The following is a 17450-nucleotide window of genomic DNA, read 5'->3' as shown; positions in this document are numbered from 1 at the left end:
TGCCTAGAGGAAAAAGGGCATTTTTATTCCCAGGAAAAAATAAACTGGAGTCATAGAAAGGTCTATTTAAGATACAGCAGCCTGGGAAGAGCCGGAGCTGGCATGATTCTGGGGGTTGGAGGATACACCTGCCCGGGCAAGAGGAACCCCTTACAATAAGATACCCCACAAAGGGTGGGCAACAATACTATGAGCTTCTGTAACATTTACCTAAGGTCTCTTCCAGAAGAATCAAATTTAAATGTCTAGTTAAAAATTCCAGCCCTTCACTCTGCCTTTATTTCCTCGCAAATTGGCTGAGCTTACAAATCTTTGTCACCCAGAACCCTCAGCTCCTGAAGAACTAGATATTAGGGCTCTTAGAAGCTTGATCACCACGTGAGTTGAGCCGAAAGTCCGTTACTATGTTTAGATTTTCTTCTTATTTTGTAATCGAGAAGAATACTAAGATGTTCCTATCGGGGAAGCAATATAGTCTAGAAGGTAAGAGATCTGTAGTAGACAGAGATGTGTGTTCCAGCTCTGCCACTCATCCGCTATACCGCCTGGGGCAAGTTAACTAATCTCTCAGAGCCCAGGTTTTATTTTTGTAAAATGGCGATAATGTTATCAGCTACCTCAGGGAACTGATATCAACAATAAAAATACTCAGTATTTATTGACCATATATAATGCAAAACACTTTCTAAGTTTTATATATAATCTTTTTTTTTTTTTAGACGGAGTCTTGCAGTCTCCCAGGCTGGAGTGCAGTGGCATGATCTCAGCTCACTGCAAGCTCCGTCTCCTGGGTTCACACCATTCTCCTTCCTCAGCCTCCAGAGTAGCTAGGATTACAGGCGCCCGCCACCATGCTTGGCTAATTTTTGTATTTTTAGTAAAGATGGGATTTCACTGTGTTAGCCAGAGTGGTTCCGATCTCCTGACCTCGTGATCTGCCCGCCTCAGCCTCCCAAAGTCCTGAGATTACAGGCGTGAGCCACCGCGCCTGGCATCTCATGTTTTTAAGTTTATTTTTTCTGAGACAGGGTCTGGTTCTGTCACCCAGGCTGGAGTGCAGGGGCATGATCATGGTTCACTGCATCCTCAACCTTCCAGGCTCAAGAGATCCCCCACCTTAGTCTCCTGAGTAGCTGGGACCACAAGTGCATCCCACAACGTCTGGCTAATTTTTTGTTATTTTTTGTAGAGACAGGGTCTCACCATGTTGCCCAGGCTGGCCTCAAACTCCTGGGTTCAAGTGATATACATGAATCAGCCTCCCAAAGTGCTGGGGCATGAGCCATTGCGCCCGGCCCTATAACATTTTCATTTAATGATCACAATATGTCACTGAGTTGGGTGCTATTACTATTCCCATTTTATGCAGATGAGAAAACAAGCTTAGAGGAATCCCGATCATGTTTAAGCCAGAGTTTGAATGCAGGCCCTCTGACTTCAGGGGCAGGCTGTGACCCACTACTACAGTGTGAATTACTTGACATAAAGAATATAACATGTTTATAATAGTGACTGAAATATAATAAAAATGCAATAAAAGTTTTGATGCAATTAATGATAAAATAGCATTAATGAATACAATAGTATTTATAAAATATTAGGACCTATTAAACGCTTAATATGAGAGATTCCATTTTGTTAATTGGCAGTTAACTCTTTGAGGGCAGACACTGAGATTCACTTACTTGTGTAGCATTAGATTTTAGTAGAGCATTTATGGCAGAGGGGCTCTATGAGTATCTATCAAATGAAGAATGATTCCATTGGAATCATCAGTACTACAAAGAAAAGCTAAGATATATTCAACTGGTCTAAGCAAAAACATTTCTAGAACACAGATCGATGCCACTTTTTGGCCTTCTATACTACAGGTGTATTCCTTATTATTGGCAAGTCTTCAAAAGGCTGTTACCTTAAACCATGTGGAATATAAAGAATTGTGTTGTATTTCTGTCCTTATTGAATAGTATTTCTGAAGCACTCATCTCCTTCCCAAACTGGGCTGAAGACACAGTAAACAATTAAGGGCTGCTTTCCCCTTAACCGAGTCAAAACCACATGCTGCAAAGTGTTAAGAAAGCTGTTAGGTATTTGGTTTGAAGGAATCAAAGATTATGAAATTCATTTCTAATTCTACATGTTTTAAAATTTCTAGTACAATATCATAAATAAAAAATACCCATTTCCTCATAACATTTTGGTTTATGATACTGCCTTTTAGGAAAGTTCCTACTTATAGAAGAAGAATGAACTTTCCTAAAAGGCAGTATCATAATCCAAAATGTTAATTTTAGCGAGTTTACTAAAATCTCTATTGTAAAAATGAGAAAATCTGGGGGCAAAAAAAGCTTTGTGTCTTGTTCAAGGTCAGTCAACCAATAAATGGCAGAACCAAGACTTGGTCTCCTGATTCAGTGACATTTTCAAGCCTCTGAAAGGAAAAGTGGCCTTGGAACAATGACATTGGAATAAGACAAGAGAACAGACAAGCTTCAGCACAGTTCAAACATTCAGAGCTAAGTGGCATTATGTAATCACACACAATTGAATGTCTTTTCTAGTTTTTAAATCATTGTTCTTTTCCCAAGGACAAATTTTCTTGAGATTGCTTCCATTTTTAAATTGAAGAAAAAAGAACGAAAGAAAGAAGTTAATTACAATCACGCTACTGAACATAATACTTAACGCAAGTCAAAAAACATTTCTAGAAAAGTATTGTAATTCTGTTTAATAACAAACATTTAGACATAGATGTAGTGATAAATGATTACTACTAAAATCCTGAATACACTCAAGTCCATATTTCACATTTAAACTATAAAGTTTGCAACTGAAGGTAAACCACTGTAAACAAGAGTACATGTGTGGACATTTGCTCTCATCCAACCTTCTGTGTGGCTGTTTTTAAAGCTGAAGTAATAACATCCCTCGTCCCATGAGGATCTAATGGTCTACACACAAAAGACTGTCTCTCTGGAACTATCAATGCTGGTGACAGAGGGCAGGTCTTGTAGGAGGAAGTCACGTGCAATAGTTACCTAGGCATGTAAAGGACTCTCTCCGCCACCACAAAACCCACCCTGAAGAAGAGGTTGCTGGCTGGAATGAACGGGAACACCAGGAACAACAAGCCGACTAAAACCTCCTTGTGCTCCAGTCTCTGAAACACACAATAGTGAAGGATACATTAACTTCTGTTGAATTCCACTTCAGGCAGCATTGAACCATCTCCTTCATTTTCAGGTTCTCAATGAAGAAATGAATAAATTAGACCAACATAAACCTTTTGACTGGCGTGCTGAATTTAACAGAGAAACCTGACAGGCTAAAATGGCTGGCAAATCAAAACACACACATGTACCCCGACACACATTTGCCACCCAGAAACATGGATATTGGCCCAATACAGTCAGTGACTGCTACTTGTTGTTTAGGGCTGGCTTTACAGCAACCCTGCTTCTTGATTCTGGCTCCGTTCAGAATCCCTGTCTTTCCAGACACCCCATTCTCAAAGAGCAAAGCAACTGGCTAAAATCAAATGCAGTAAGGCACTGCAGAGAATTATGTCTTCCCAAAATATAATGTATTTTCTTTAAAAAATTCACCAGGAGAAGCAAAGTGTAATATCAAGAAAATCAAATACTAATGATAAAATTTGGGACGCGAATGGAGAGAGAATCGTTTGAATTGAAGCGTACCTTCACACCTCTCAAATTAGGCTGGCAAGCGAGGATTTACTCCATTGATTTTTTTGAATAAAAAATCGTTATAATAATTCATTAAATTGACAAAGAACCTCCTCTGTTATTATATATCTTTATTTGTAAAGATCTTTCTGTCACTTATAATTAACAGAAAAAAACTTCTGTTTATTACTGATAATATGTTACAATGACATTATAAAAACTCATTTGTATTTTCATGTGTATTTATGGTATAGACATATTTGAAGAGAGTTATATTTAAAACAGACCTTAATGTACTGGAGAATATGTATTTTTTAAGTTTAAGAAAAAAACCAAATAGACTGTCCATATTTCAACTTTTAATGTTTCCTTTAAACATTTTAAAGTCTGTTACTTTTAATAATTGGAAAAGAATAAGTAAAAGAATTTCATAAATAGAAATAAAACTAATAAAAGCTACCAATACCTTAACTATACAAAGTATAACGATTTTAAACATCTTGGGATACTTGTCACCTTGATGTTATTAAAATCTTTGTTTTACGGACTAAAACATATAGGGTAATATAACTTCTGAGAGTGATTCCATATGATTTGGACAGTTGCCCTTAAATAATTAATGGGTCTATAAGTAATGATCTCATTTTGACCTAAAGGAACCAGAATTTAAAGGAAGAAAAAAATAGATTATGTAACAAGCCTTCAACTCATGATCTACCAAAACTGACCAAAAAGGGTAAAAAAAAAAAAAAGAACAAATTCGTTTTATTTAACAGCTGCAAGCTATCTTTTTAATTTAGACTATACTTGGGGTTTAGAAAGTACATTTCGATTTGAGAATTTAAAATGTATAGTTTATTTGTTTAAATTTAAATTTTTATTTTCAATTTGGGGTACATGTGCAGGTTTACTACAAGGGTATATTGTGTGATGCTGAGACTTGGGCTTCTATTGTTTCTGTCACCCAGAGAGTGAAAATCGTACCCAGCAGGAAGTTTTTCAGCCCTTGCCTCCCTTTCCCCTCCCTCCTTTCGGAGTCTCCAATGTCTATTGTTCCCATCTTTATGTCTGTGTGTACCCAAGGTTTAGCTCCCACTTATAAGTGAGAATATGTGGTATTTGGTTTTCTGTTTCTGTGTTAATTCGCTCAGGATAATGGCCTTTAACGGCCTCCATGTTGCAGCAAAAGACGTTTTTGTTCTTTTTTATGGCTGCTTAGTATTTCACGGTGTATATGTACTACAATTTCCTTATCCAATCCACTGTTGATGAGCATCTAGGTTGATTCCATGTCTCTGCTACTGTGAAAAGTGCTGTGATAAACACTTAAGTGCAGGCATCTTTTTGGTAGAATGATTTTCCTTTGGGCATACACCCAGTAGTGGGATTGCTGGGTTGAATGGTCATTCTATTTTTAATTCAATGAAAAATCTCCAAACTTATTTCTGCAGTGGCTGAACTAATTTGCATTCCCACCAACACTACTATATAAGCATTACCTTAAAGTACATAATTTAAAAAACTCTTCACAAGAATCCTGTATATCAAGAGCAAGTATTTCTTCTTATAATTGAAAACGGATCCCAAAGAAAGAGTGTCTTGTCAAATGTTCCTCATTTACTCTGAGCTTATTATTGGGTAGTATGTTGCTATTCCCTTTTTATAGGTGCACTTTTAGAGAGATAGTTGATTACTTCTTTTGATGCTTCGAAAGCTAAAATACTTTTTACAAAATTATTCACATGTCTTCCCAAAGAAGTTTCTAAAGAGAATGTAATACACCCTAGTAATCCATCCTAAGAATTAAGAATTAAGAGTGCAGGTATAAACAGAACAATGATCAGGCTGTTTTTAAAATAGGAAATGGAAGACAGTGGTGCAGTGCCCAAACTCAATAAAGTTTCATTATTTTATTTCATTTTGAGAAAATTAATACTCATGAAAAAATTTCTATTTTCAAATTAAATGGATGACAATACTCTTTGTCTTTCCTCATCTCCATTCGGTCAAGAGAGATGAAAAATATTCAAGAACAACATACTTATTGAATAACACCTCCATCTGCCAAGCAGAGAGTTGTAAAGTTGGGGAAAAAAAGTGCATCATGGACATGGCTAAATTTTCTAGAATGAGACAGACTGGGAGGCAACCCGATTCTGTATCACTTGGATCACTGATGTGACAAAATTGGCTAAATAATTTATAGCTTCTTTTAGTCTGGTAGATTCAGATAATACCCTAACAAAATATGAGGAGAAAAAAGAGGAAATTCATGGTATTTTCCAAAGTGCACATGGGCATTCATTTTTGGACAAAGCACGAATGGAAATTCACTTATTCCCAAAGATACTAGGGAGAGAAGAGATATGAGTATTAAGACTGCTAATAATACAGCCATTATAATACATGACATTTGATTAACTGCAACTTCAGACAAAATAATTTACTTCTCTGAGCTTTAATTTGGTGATCAACTAGACAAAAGAAAAGGAATTCATACCTATATACCTGTTATATCTGTAGGAAAAACGTGTGATAGATTCGCTATTATAGGTGTTAGGTTTGATTTTTCTTTTCTGGCTGGGAAGAAGAGAGAGAAGCATCTCTCTGAGCTGCGAAGAGGTGAAAATCCTGTCTTAACACCCAGACGAGGGTGCTGAGAGGGTCGCTCAGTCACCATCGGCACAAACGCACATCAGGCCAAGCAGCTAAGGGAAGAGCGGGGCTTTTCTCAGAGCCATAAATTGCCTCAGAGGAAATCCAGCTCCTGAACCCGTCTAGCCTAGTAGCTTCTGGTTTATCCCCTCCTCTTTCATACTTTCAGTTCATCTTTCAAAGTGCATTTCATAGATAAAGACACACGTGTGCGTGCGTGTGCACACACACATACTTTGATACACGTGTATGCACTCTGGCCAGCAGTGTGTGGGTGTTAATAAAAACAGGGTTCCTTTCTGCCCAATTCAACACAGATGATACACACTGCAGGCCGTTCCCTTCCAGAGAGGTGGAAAATAGGCTTATTATAGTAATTACTGTCATCATTACTATTTTTTTTCTCGCCTCTAAACAAGTTTCAGAGAAATGGTACATTGCATTTAGGGTACAAGTGTGTTCACATGATTCTAAGTATTGCACAGCTATATTTCAATCCTAAGGATTTATTTGGCAGCCCTAGGATCTAGCTGTTTGCCTCCAATTTATCAATCCATGGGAAAGCTGATGACAGTAAAGCTCCCCTCTTCAGCCCTGGGGTTAAGGCATTTGCCAGGCTGACAGCTAGTATGGCTGAATACTTATTAGGCTCTCCTTTTTATATGTTTTTGGGTCTACTTCCTCTGTTAGACTACGGATTCCTTGATGGTAGTCACCAATGAATGTTTAAATTTATCTAGATTCCTGGCACAACACCCCTACTGCTATCTACAGGAAATGTAACTGTCAGCCTTTACTTGAGCAAATCCAGGTCTCAGGTTTATTTAAAATATTGTGAACTTTGAATCCACAAAAGCCCTTATGTTTAGTGAGGCTATCAAAGTTGAAGATAATACAGACTGCATCTGATGGATGGGGAACCGACTTCATCTTCAACATTCTAACTCAGAAGCCAAGAAGAATGCTTTCAAGACCAGCATGGGCCATGCAAAGCTAGAGGAACAGAAAGTGCCTGACTGTTTTGGGCAACTGGATTCTGCCTGAGGTCTGCGCAAATGTCTCTGGGAAGACACTTTATCTCACTCTCTCTGGGAAGCTACACGGAGCCCTAAGCTGCCCTGTTGCCTACCTGGCCTTCACTGCTATGTCTGCTTGCATTTAAATGTTAACGGCCTCTCCCACCTCCAACTCTGGCAGTAGCCAGGCTCACCTATCTACAGGCACAGCTCCTGTTGGATTTCTCTCCATGGCGACAGCTCTCAGCAGGTGCTGGGTGGCTGTTCCCCCCCTCTGCCCCTTCAAGCCATCTAGTAGGTGTCACCATCACACGTGGATCCTCTACTACTACCCACATCACCGCAAATGGTCCTTTCATAAACTCTCTTCAATCACCTCACTGGCCGCACCATGTATTTCCTGCCAGGACTCTGATGGATTGACCAGCAGAGTGAGAATGTGGGGCAGAAATGTGGACTCTAAAAAAGAATCAGAGCTCGGGCTGGTGTGAGCTGCTAGGAGCCAGCCCCAGCACACCCCTGGCTTGGTCCTGTACATCACAGTCTTTCCATTATGTTTCAGCCCTTGAGTGAGGCACCCTGTTTAAGGCCACTGAGGCTATAAAAAATTTAAAATGTTATATTGAAATAGTAAAGCTCTGAGAGAGCTCTGTTATCTGGCAAATGGGGTTGAAACCAATTTCTCAGTAGCTGGAGAGGAGGAAGTTTTGAGTGTTTACCGCTATGACAATGATTAAATGCAACAGACCACTTCTTATGACTCAAACAAGATCTAGAATCTTAGCTCCATGACAGTAATGTGGGGACAAAGGGAATCCTGCGGCAGTCTTATGGGTAAAAAGAGTAAGAAAAGTTAAAGCCGATTCTCAGAGGCTGTTACAGCTGCCACACACCTTGGTGAAAGGGACCCTGATTCAGGCCCCAGTGGTCACAAGGCCACACTGCGAGATGTTTAGGGACAGTCCTCCTGTGACATGAGCACAACCCACATCTCAAATGTAGACATGGAAAGGTGCCATTTACATTTTTTTCCTCTTGTCTGAAAATAATGTGATACACTGAGTTGGGACAGAAAATGGCTCAGGTTCAGGATCTCAACAGCCAACCCGCACTCTCTCTAGCAGGTTCAGGCTGGTGATACCATTTCCTCACTTTCTTGAGCTCTAAAATTTACTCATAAATGCACAGGGAGTAAATTTTTAAAAGGGGAAATGAATGAAGAAATTATACCCCCTCAGAGACAAAAGTAGACTTGTATACTTCATGTCTTCCCCAAGCCAATTTAAACATTGCTTTTTCCCATGCCAAACTTTCTTTGCCAAGAGGCACTGCCAGATGCACTAATGAACAGAGCACCGAAGGCCGATTAAAATCAGAGGATTTATAAACTGACATTTTAGATTTCTGGTCTTTGGTTCTGAACTTCATTTTTTTTTTTTTTTTTTGCACAGAGCCTTTTGTTTGATTTGTTTTTAATCAACAGTCTGATCCTTCTTGCAAACACCAGTTCCTGAGATTAAAACTTCTTATCTCACAACAGCAATTACCTTTCAGAGTTAAGTAAGGAGGAATCATGAAGCTCTCGGATTGCTTTACTCTAATTGAGAATAAACTAATTCCTAACTTTACTTGGAAATGTAAGTTATATTCTGCGTAAGTGTGTATTTAAATGTTTAAAAAATAAAAGCAAAAACCTTTTAGAAGGCACTTTATTGAAAAATATCAGTCCAGTGCAAAAATTTCTATTCACTTTAAGCAAGCACTAGTGAGGAGATAAGGTAATTAAGTAAATTAGAAAAATGTTGGTGAAGAAATATTTCCCTGATTAGAATGCAACTATTACAGGAATTTATGATGACATAGAAAAAGTCAGAAATGAACTTTCTTTATTTCTGTGGTTCTGAACAAAAATGGAAAAGGCATTAGAAAGCTATGTATTGAATTTAAAAAGTGTGATAAGGACTAAGATAGAGGAGAGCTATAAGCAAAGACGTCTTCGAAAGTCCGGTTTAACTTATAAATTATTATATGTGTGTTTCACACAGATGGGGTGGGGGGCGGGGGGCGGGGCGCAATAAAAGCCACCCAGTAAGTTGCAAGTGGTAGAGGATGGAGGAAAAACAAGTATCTTCCAAGCACATACCATATGCCAGACACTTGACTTCAATGGGCCCACTGAAACCTCATGATAATATTACAAAGTAGGTATAATTATCCCCATTTTTGTAAGTGAAGAAATTGAGGGCCAGAGAGCATGACAGACTTCTCTTAGTTGATCCAATCAGTAAGAAGCAAGGGCTTCAAACTGAGGTCTGAGTCACTCTAAAGCCTGTCCTCTTCCCACAGTCCACGTGGCTTTGGTATCCAAAGTCAATGCCAAGTGTCGGGAGGAATTTCAGCCTTCTCTACCATCTGATTTCATAGCAGAAACACACTGAAGGCAGATATGTCCCAGCAACTGGAGGTGGCCAAGTGAGACACTGCTGAGGACCTCTAACAGAAGGTGCTATTGGTTTACTTTGCCAGATAAATGCAAGCACAAGATTGCATTCTACACTCTACAGGGATGCAACAGGATCTATGGCACAGAAGACGTATTTCTTGTCAAGTCCTCTGAATGCATGTGTGAATGGTTTGAAATGGTTCATCCATTCATCTTTTTTAAAAAAAAAATTTTTTTGAGACAGCATCTTGCTCTTGCTCTGTCGCCCAGGCTGGAGTGCAGTGGTACAATCTCAGCTCACTGCAACCTCCACCTCCTGGGTTCAAGCAATTCTCCCATCTCAGCCTCCTGAGTTGGGATTACAGACATGTGCCATCATGCCCGACTAATTTTTATATTTTTTTTAGTACAGACGAGTTTCCACCATGTTGGCCAGGCTGGTCTTGAACTCCTGACCTCAAGTGATCTGCCTGCCTCAGCCTCCCAAAGTGCTGGGATTACAGGCATGAGCCACCGCACCTGGCCTCATCCACTCATCTTGACACCCATCCTCTGAAAGAATGGACATATATATGTCCTCTGATCACAGTGGGATAAAACATAATTTATTTGACTGATCTTAGTTACTGACTTGTAAGTCGATATTATATCTGAGAGAGCTTGAGGGGTGGACAATAATCACTTTTGACATATGAAATCAAATACTGTAATGAAACTGCCCTTCTTAGTAAGGAAAGTGAAGGAGCATCCACATTCTAGTGACCACAGGGGTTCAATGAATAAGTTAAGTATCCAGGTAAGTGGGTCAAAGGCCTTCTAAATTTTAAATCTACACACATTCCTAACTTGTTATTGTTCTAAGTTTCTTTCTATAATATTCCACTGTTTATGATGAATTTTCCAGGAATGTAACACTGTGATCATCACTTAATCTTGTAACATATCTGTCATAGTATTTACTCAGGCAGATGGATTTGGAAACTCAGAAGAGTGATGCTGCTCTAAGAGATATGTGTCCATGTGCATTGAGATCTAAGCTAATGGAGTGACTCAGGAGAAAGGGGGGCTTGAGTGAGGTACACCTAGGACCCCCACCTGACATCCGTGACTTCAGTGGGAGGCCGTGGCCTGAGGGGCACTAGATGGGTGCCTGTGAGAACATCTGGGCAAAAGCTCAGCCATGTGCTGGGAACCTGTCTGAGTAGGGGGTGGAGGGAGACAGCCAGCTGCATAGGTGTCAGGGCTTTGAAGCATCATGCTTACCACATTCAGCTGTGATTGGCAAAATGGAGATGACTGTGGCACAAGTAATGCCACAGAATCCTAGGTCAAGAACTCTAACTTAATAAGGGGACCCAGTGCGGAAGAGAAGTAGGAGCGCTTAATCATTTTATTCCCTCTCTGAGGATTCAATGAAGAACCAAGATGGATTTAAACATGCAATAAAGCCACGAATGAATCTAGCTTTGATGAAATGGAAGAAAGAAAGGAAAAGGATAAATCAGATACATTTTCATAAACCATTTTGTTCCTAGGAAAATAGGAAATATCCACGCCTGGGAGAAGTGGTCCTCTACCTATGACTATAGCTCAAATGTTTCTGTTAAGAAGACATCCCTCAGGCAAAGTCTTCCAAAGCAGGATGATCACTTCTTTTCTGTTAAGAAAGTGACAAAATGTTTTACTTTTTCACAAAGCAAGTCACACTCACCAAAATACATGATTCATCTATCCACTTGGAATTGTCATATAGAAGACAGTCCCTTTGTTCTATAATCTAAAACTAATAAGGAGAAAGAGCCATAAAAAAGTCCACACAGTTTCACTCTCCTAATGAAGATCTAAATGTTTTACAGCAGCACTTCCAAAAGATAATCATCCATCCTACTTTATCAAACTACAGAGATATGTTTGGCTTACTTCAAGGATACTACACATGAATATAACAAGAAGTGTAGTAAGTCTTCTCTTAAGAGGTAAAAGAAAGAGGAAAAAAATATGAGATTTGCTTGTATGATTGAACTTCTAGAGGAATTACTATTCGTGGTAGATTTGATTCCTGTTATCTGTCAATGTACTCATCCAAAATCAAAATATCTTCTATAATCAAAACATGTCACATCTCATTGGACAAGACCCACATCCCTACTTCTGAAACATATGGTCATAAAATCCTGATGGATCATTTTGTTTCCACAAATGGTTAAAAGGCTCTTTACACGAATAATTGACATGATGGAATAATGCTCTTCCTTCACCTTGAACTGTGTTTTCAAACAGCCTACCTGCCATGGCTTAAAAGGGTGAATTTAATGGACTAATGAAATGTAGCAAAGGATGGAAACAAAGGTCCCTATGTTTGGAAATGGTATCAAATGCTTGTAATTTTCTGAGTTCAGACAGGCACACACCTATCTTCATCATTTCAGAGCATGGGAGATGCATGCATAAAAAGACTGATTTTCACCAAAGCACAACAGTCCAAATATCTCAAGTGTATATAAAAGACAAGAAGGTTTATATGATCTATATGAGGCTTGACATACAGATAAAAGTAAGAACTTAATCTAATATTCGCTAGTTGGGAGTTATATTTTTCTTGGAAAAGTCTCACAAGGGAGTAGAAAATAAAATGTTTTAGACAAAGAAACAAAGAACAAACTTGTTTCTTCAACAAGCCTTGGCAATAAATTATTCCCCAAGTGAAGACATTGTCATTGTGAGGACCAAAATCTATAACAGGCAGAAAAATAGGGCTCACTGGCCAAAGTCACCCAAATCAGAAGGAACTGTGGTGGACTGGAATGGAGAGAATTTTCAAGCCAATGCCAGGGAAGCTGCCATTCATAAATGTTCTTTCCAATTAATCACTTTTTCATACCAAATGCCAGAGTCCTGGGTTATAAGCTAACAGGGCCAATTTGGCCATTTAAAGTTGCCAGGTTCTTTTGTAAATACTGGTGGCCTGTGGCAATTAAAACCAGGTGGGATACAAAAATGAGAGCAAGTCTGAGAAGAAGTTCTGTTAAAAGTGCAGCCATTTTTTAGCAGTCACACACTGGCTTCCTCAGGAAGCTCCAGGAAGTCCTTTCTCTGTCCTCCAGCTCTCCTGTAAGAACCTTCCATGAAAGGTTCCCGCAGAGGTGCATGTAACAACGTCCTGAGGCAGCCACATCTCACTTTCTACTTAGAGAAGGCCAAGAAAACCCCCTCGAGTGCCTTCTTTTAAATCATGTTAAGCAGGTGAAGATACAAGTTTTTAACTTATTTCAGTTAAAAGAAAAAATACATGTGGAGAGATATATATGGTGCTGCTTGGGTCTTGCTTTGGAAACTGCCACTTATTAATAATCTACCAATGAATGAACTCTTCTAGGTGAAACTTGCCTCCCCAAACTGTAACATTTCATGAACGGCCTTGCAGGGTCCCTCATCCATCATGACTCCCAGCAGTCACAGACACTGTTGTATCAAACATCTATATATACATTTCTAACTACAGCCTCCATAGAATGAAAAATATAATTTGTTTCAAGGTCTTAGGTTACTGTTGCCTTGTTGGAAACTATAAAAGGAATGGTTTCAAAGGAATCCTTTTTCAGGTGGTATTGCTAAAAAGGTAATAATATGAAAATGTTTTTGTTGATGCTGTGGTGGCAGTTGTTTTTGGAGGTACAAAGAAGGCAAGCAAGGAAATGTTTAAACATTGCCCAAAAATGAACTCTCAAGGTCCAGTGACCCAGGCACCTTTGTATATCAAAGTCGATACTTCCCAAAGCACTTTGCAAGAACACTTATCCACAAGAAGTCCCTAAAAAGGGGTGCCAAATTCAAGTAAGTTTAAGGAATGCCATTCATGATACACCCCTTTTGGAAACTCACAAGGCTTAGAGCAACATAAAGGCTTTGTGAAGCCCCCCAGTAAAGAAATATGTTTAACTTTTTGAAACCTAGTGCTTGTGAAATACAGAACTGTAGAATCTTTATTTGGAGTAACCTTACTTAATGGTCTGTATGATGCTGTGACATATTTTGAGAAATGCTGGTACAAACTGCTCTAGCAGAATGAAGTTAAGAAAAGTTCTCACTTTAGGAGTTTCTATAACCTACCCCCCAAAAATCAACCCGCTGTCTGGCAAACACAATTTCACTGATCTCATCTATGGCCATCACCCCACAGTTGAAATACACTTTCTGGGGCCAGGTGCAGTGGCTCACACCTGTAATCCCAGCACTTTGGGAGGCTGAGGCAGGTGGATCACCTGAGGTCAAGAGTTCAAGGCCTGACCAACATGGTGAAACACCGCCTCTACTAAAAATACAAAAATTAGCCAGGCATGGTGGTGGGCGCCTGTAATCCCAGCTACTCGGGAGGCTGAGGCAGGAGAATCTCTTGAACCCAGGAGGCGGAGGTTGCAGTGAGCCAGGGTCACGCCATTGCACTCCAGCCTGGGCAACAAGAGCAAAACTTGGTCTCGAAAAAAAAAAAAAAATACATTTTCTGCTGCTCAGCCCTTTGTAGAGATGAATAGCTGATGGCCATTTTCTACACTAAAAATCACTATACAGTTAGAGAACTTTGTTAAGCCATCTATCTGCATAGTCTTGGCTCCAGCTGAGATAAATCCTGAGCACAGGAAGGCTTCTTGGCATCGTTAAACCATATCAGAGTTTATAAAGATGATATTCTCATGGGCGGGGTGGATGCGATGGAAATGGAGAAAACCAAGCTCTTCAAGGCACCCTGGGTCGTCTTATTTCTTTATTCTCTATACTCTTAATATTGTTTGAAACAATGAGTGGTCAATTAAATCTCTAATGTTTTATCTTACTGTTTACCACGTTTTTCCTCTCCAAATGCACTGTCCTATACCTACATATTCCCTACATATTTCTTCTGCTTGTTTCAAAAAACTTTGTCAGTTTTTAAGATCATTTTCCATTTCCATCACACCACTGGGTATGTGACGGCTCACTCCAGTTAGTCATGCAATTAGTCATGCCTCTGCCTACAAGAGACACAAAGTACAAGGAGCAGGCAGATGACGAAGGTTCATCAGACACCTCCACCCCAGGTTACGTGCTTTGTCAAAGCACTCTTGAAAATTTTCCCATCCTCATCAATGGTTCTCTTGGAAAAACCTGGTCACTGATTATTCACTCGTTCAACAGATATGTTTCATTGCCATCTAAAAAGATAGTCTCTTTGGGCACTGTACTTACTTACAGGCAAACACTTAAAGAATTTAGCAATCAATCACTCCCATCTCTTTTGTATTTTCCAGGTACTAGTCTAGGCTCTTGGGAAAACATCAGTAAGCAAAACAGATGAGAGAGAGAGAGAGACAGAGAAAGAAAACCCTGCCTTTCCAGAGAGGAAAAGAGAGAAAGAGACCATGAGAAAGTGAGTCAGCAAGCCTGGTAAGGGGTATCTGTAATATACAGATTAAGGTGGGCAAGAAATGGAGGGCAACTCTAAACACAATGGTAGGCTGCACTGAGAAGGTGGCAATCAAGCAAGACTTGGAGGAGATGAAGGAGTCAGCCACAATACTTATTTCCTAGTAGAAAATGAGTTCAGGAAGTAGCAAAGGAGATAATGGAGTGGGGGTTGGATGGCACCAGCACATGTAGAACCTGTCAGGTCATTATAAAGGGGATGACTATTGCTGTCAGAGAAATAAGGAGCCACCAGAAGATTTTAAACACAAGAAGGGCATGATCTGACTTACATTTTAAAGTAATCACCCTGGCCACTCTGTTGAGGAATAGACTGGGCCTTGGCACAAGGGTAGAAGCAGGGAGACCGGTTAGAGGGCTATGGCAATAATTCAAATGAGAGATGACGGTGGCTTGGACAGGGTAAAAGCAGCGAAGGTGGTGAGAAGCTGTCAGTGTCTAGATGCATTTTGAAAATATGGTTGACAGAATTTTCTTGATGGATGAGATACGAAATTTGAGACAGAGAAAGAGAAAAATGGAAATCCCCCAAATTTTGGCTCAGGCAACTAGCAGAATGCACTGAGAGGAAAAATGCCATTGAGGCAACACACTGAATGGGTAAAGTCAGAAGTTAAACTTCAGAATGTTGAATTTGAGACTATAGTGTGGAGATGCATGTATATAGATGACACTTGCCTGCTTGAACAATCCTAGGTCCTACATATATTATTTCACTTATTTTTATTGTATTACAGGTGAAAAATAAATTTTTTAATACCAATGTTTTTGCTCTGTAATAATGTAGACATATAAACATTAAAGCTCATATTACAAACTTGTTTTCTTTCTAATACTCTATGCTTCCTCCTTAGGCAATGTACATGTAAAAACAAGGAATTTTAGATTTTTTTTTTTGATGGAGGGATGATTCTTCCCAGGGTTGTATTTATCGCCCTTTCACTCCCTTTATAGGCCCCTTGGGCATTGCACTTACAGCTAATCACCTAAAGAATCTGACAATCAATCGCTACAGTCTCCTCTGTGTTTCCGGTAGGCTTTTTGTCTAGAGGGACTTGTTTTAGCTGCTTTTATCTCTGGGACTCCTAATTACATATTTCAGAGTTTTCTCAGAACAAGATGGAAAAAGCTGTGCTCCTTTAAATAGAAATTTCACATTCTAGATGGAAATGGAAGGGACAGAATGGTTCTAGATGTTACACAAATATCTTCTGACCTTTGTAACAGTTTAACAACAATCAGAAGCATTGTCTGCTAAGTGTTAATGAGCTGTTTTTATGAAAATATGAATCATTATGAGAAATAACAAATGTAAAAATTAAGATTCCTTCTCAAAAGGTGGCACTTGCTTTGAGTAAAAGCAAATAATGATATAGACTATGAATTCTCACTGAGAATCACAAAGCACACAAATCAGGGGAAAAAAAACTGAAGCTGTTAGTGATGTCTGATAACTTCTTTTTCCATTATACAACTATCTAAGACTCACTAATGAACTCAGCGAGTCTTCCAACTGAGGGGTAAATAAAAGAGGGGTAGGTAAGTCATTTTCTTACTAAATAGTGTGACTTGTAAAAATGTAACTGCCCTGTGAAGGCAAAGAAAAAGACAAATGATTTAGTGACATGTAAAACTTTTGCCAGGCCTAGATCAAAAGCCAAGCAGAGCACTCCAGGTACAACTGAATGGTATATTACACATGACACGAGGAAAGAGGATCTGTAAAAGTTTCAGCTCCAGAACAAGGAGAATGATTTTACAGGTGACATATTAATAATTGACAAAAAGGCAGGTCTTGGTAAGACTGCTCAAGGACCAACTGAATTTCAGGTAGCTGCTGAACAAAGGGCTGCATTTCTAGTGTCCACTTTGTTCCAACCCCTGACACTGAGGGGAATGGAGAAATCCAGCGATGGTAGCATGATGTTTTATGAACAGCAACAACAAAAATGATTTTTTTCTTAAATCCTGACTATTTTCATGAAATTTTCAAATACCACTGAAGACATCCATAATCTAGTTTCTAAAGTCTGGAGCTTTAGGTGATAGCTGCAACAGCCATTTGTAAATAAGTCACTAAATTTCCCATTCTTCCTTCCCCTTGATACACATTCAGTTTTAACAGAGTGATTTTATGTTATATTCTGCCCTTCTGTTACATTTGAACATACTAACTTCCAAAACTATGCT

The 17450-nt window shown here is 39.2% G+C and overlaps 1 protein-coding gene across 3 annotated transcripts in view; it reads right to left on the bottom strand.

Annotated features, from left to right (window-relative positions):
• Positions 1–17450, bottom strand: part of TMTC1 (transmembrane O-mannosyltransferase targeting cadherins 1) — a 283499-nt gene that overhangs the window by 99496 nt on the left and 166553 nt on the right. For all 3 annotated transcript variants that reach the window (XM_030804535.1, XM_030804536.1, XM_030804537.1), the window contains one exon: positions 3039–3160. In XM_030804535.1, coding sequence (XP_030660395.1) covers positions 3039–3160 — 122 coding nt within the window. The remainder of the gene's footprint in view (positions 1–3038; positions 3161–17450) is intronic.

This window comes from Nomascus leucogenys, chromosome 23 (assembly GCF_006542625.1).
Source record: "Nomascus leucogenys isolate Asia chromosome 23, Asia_NLE_v1, whole genome shotgun sequence".
Taxonomy (NCBI): Eukaryota; Metazoa; Chordata; class Mammalia; order Primates; family Hylobatidae; genus Nomascus; species Nomascus leucogenys.
Note: the sequence above shows the minus strand (reverse complement) of the source record. Positions and strands in the feature narration are given on the sequence as shown.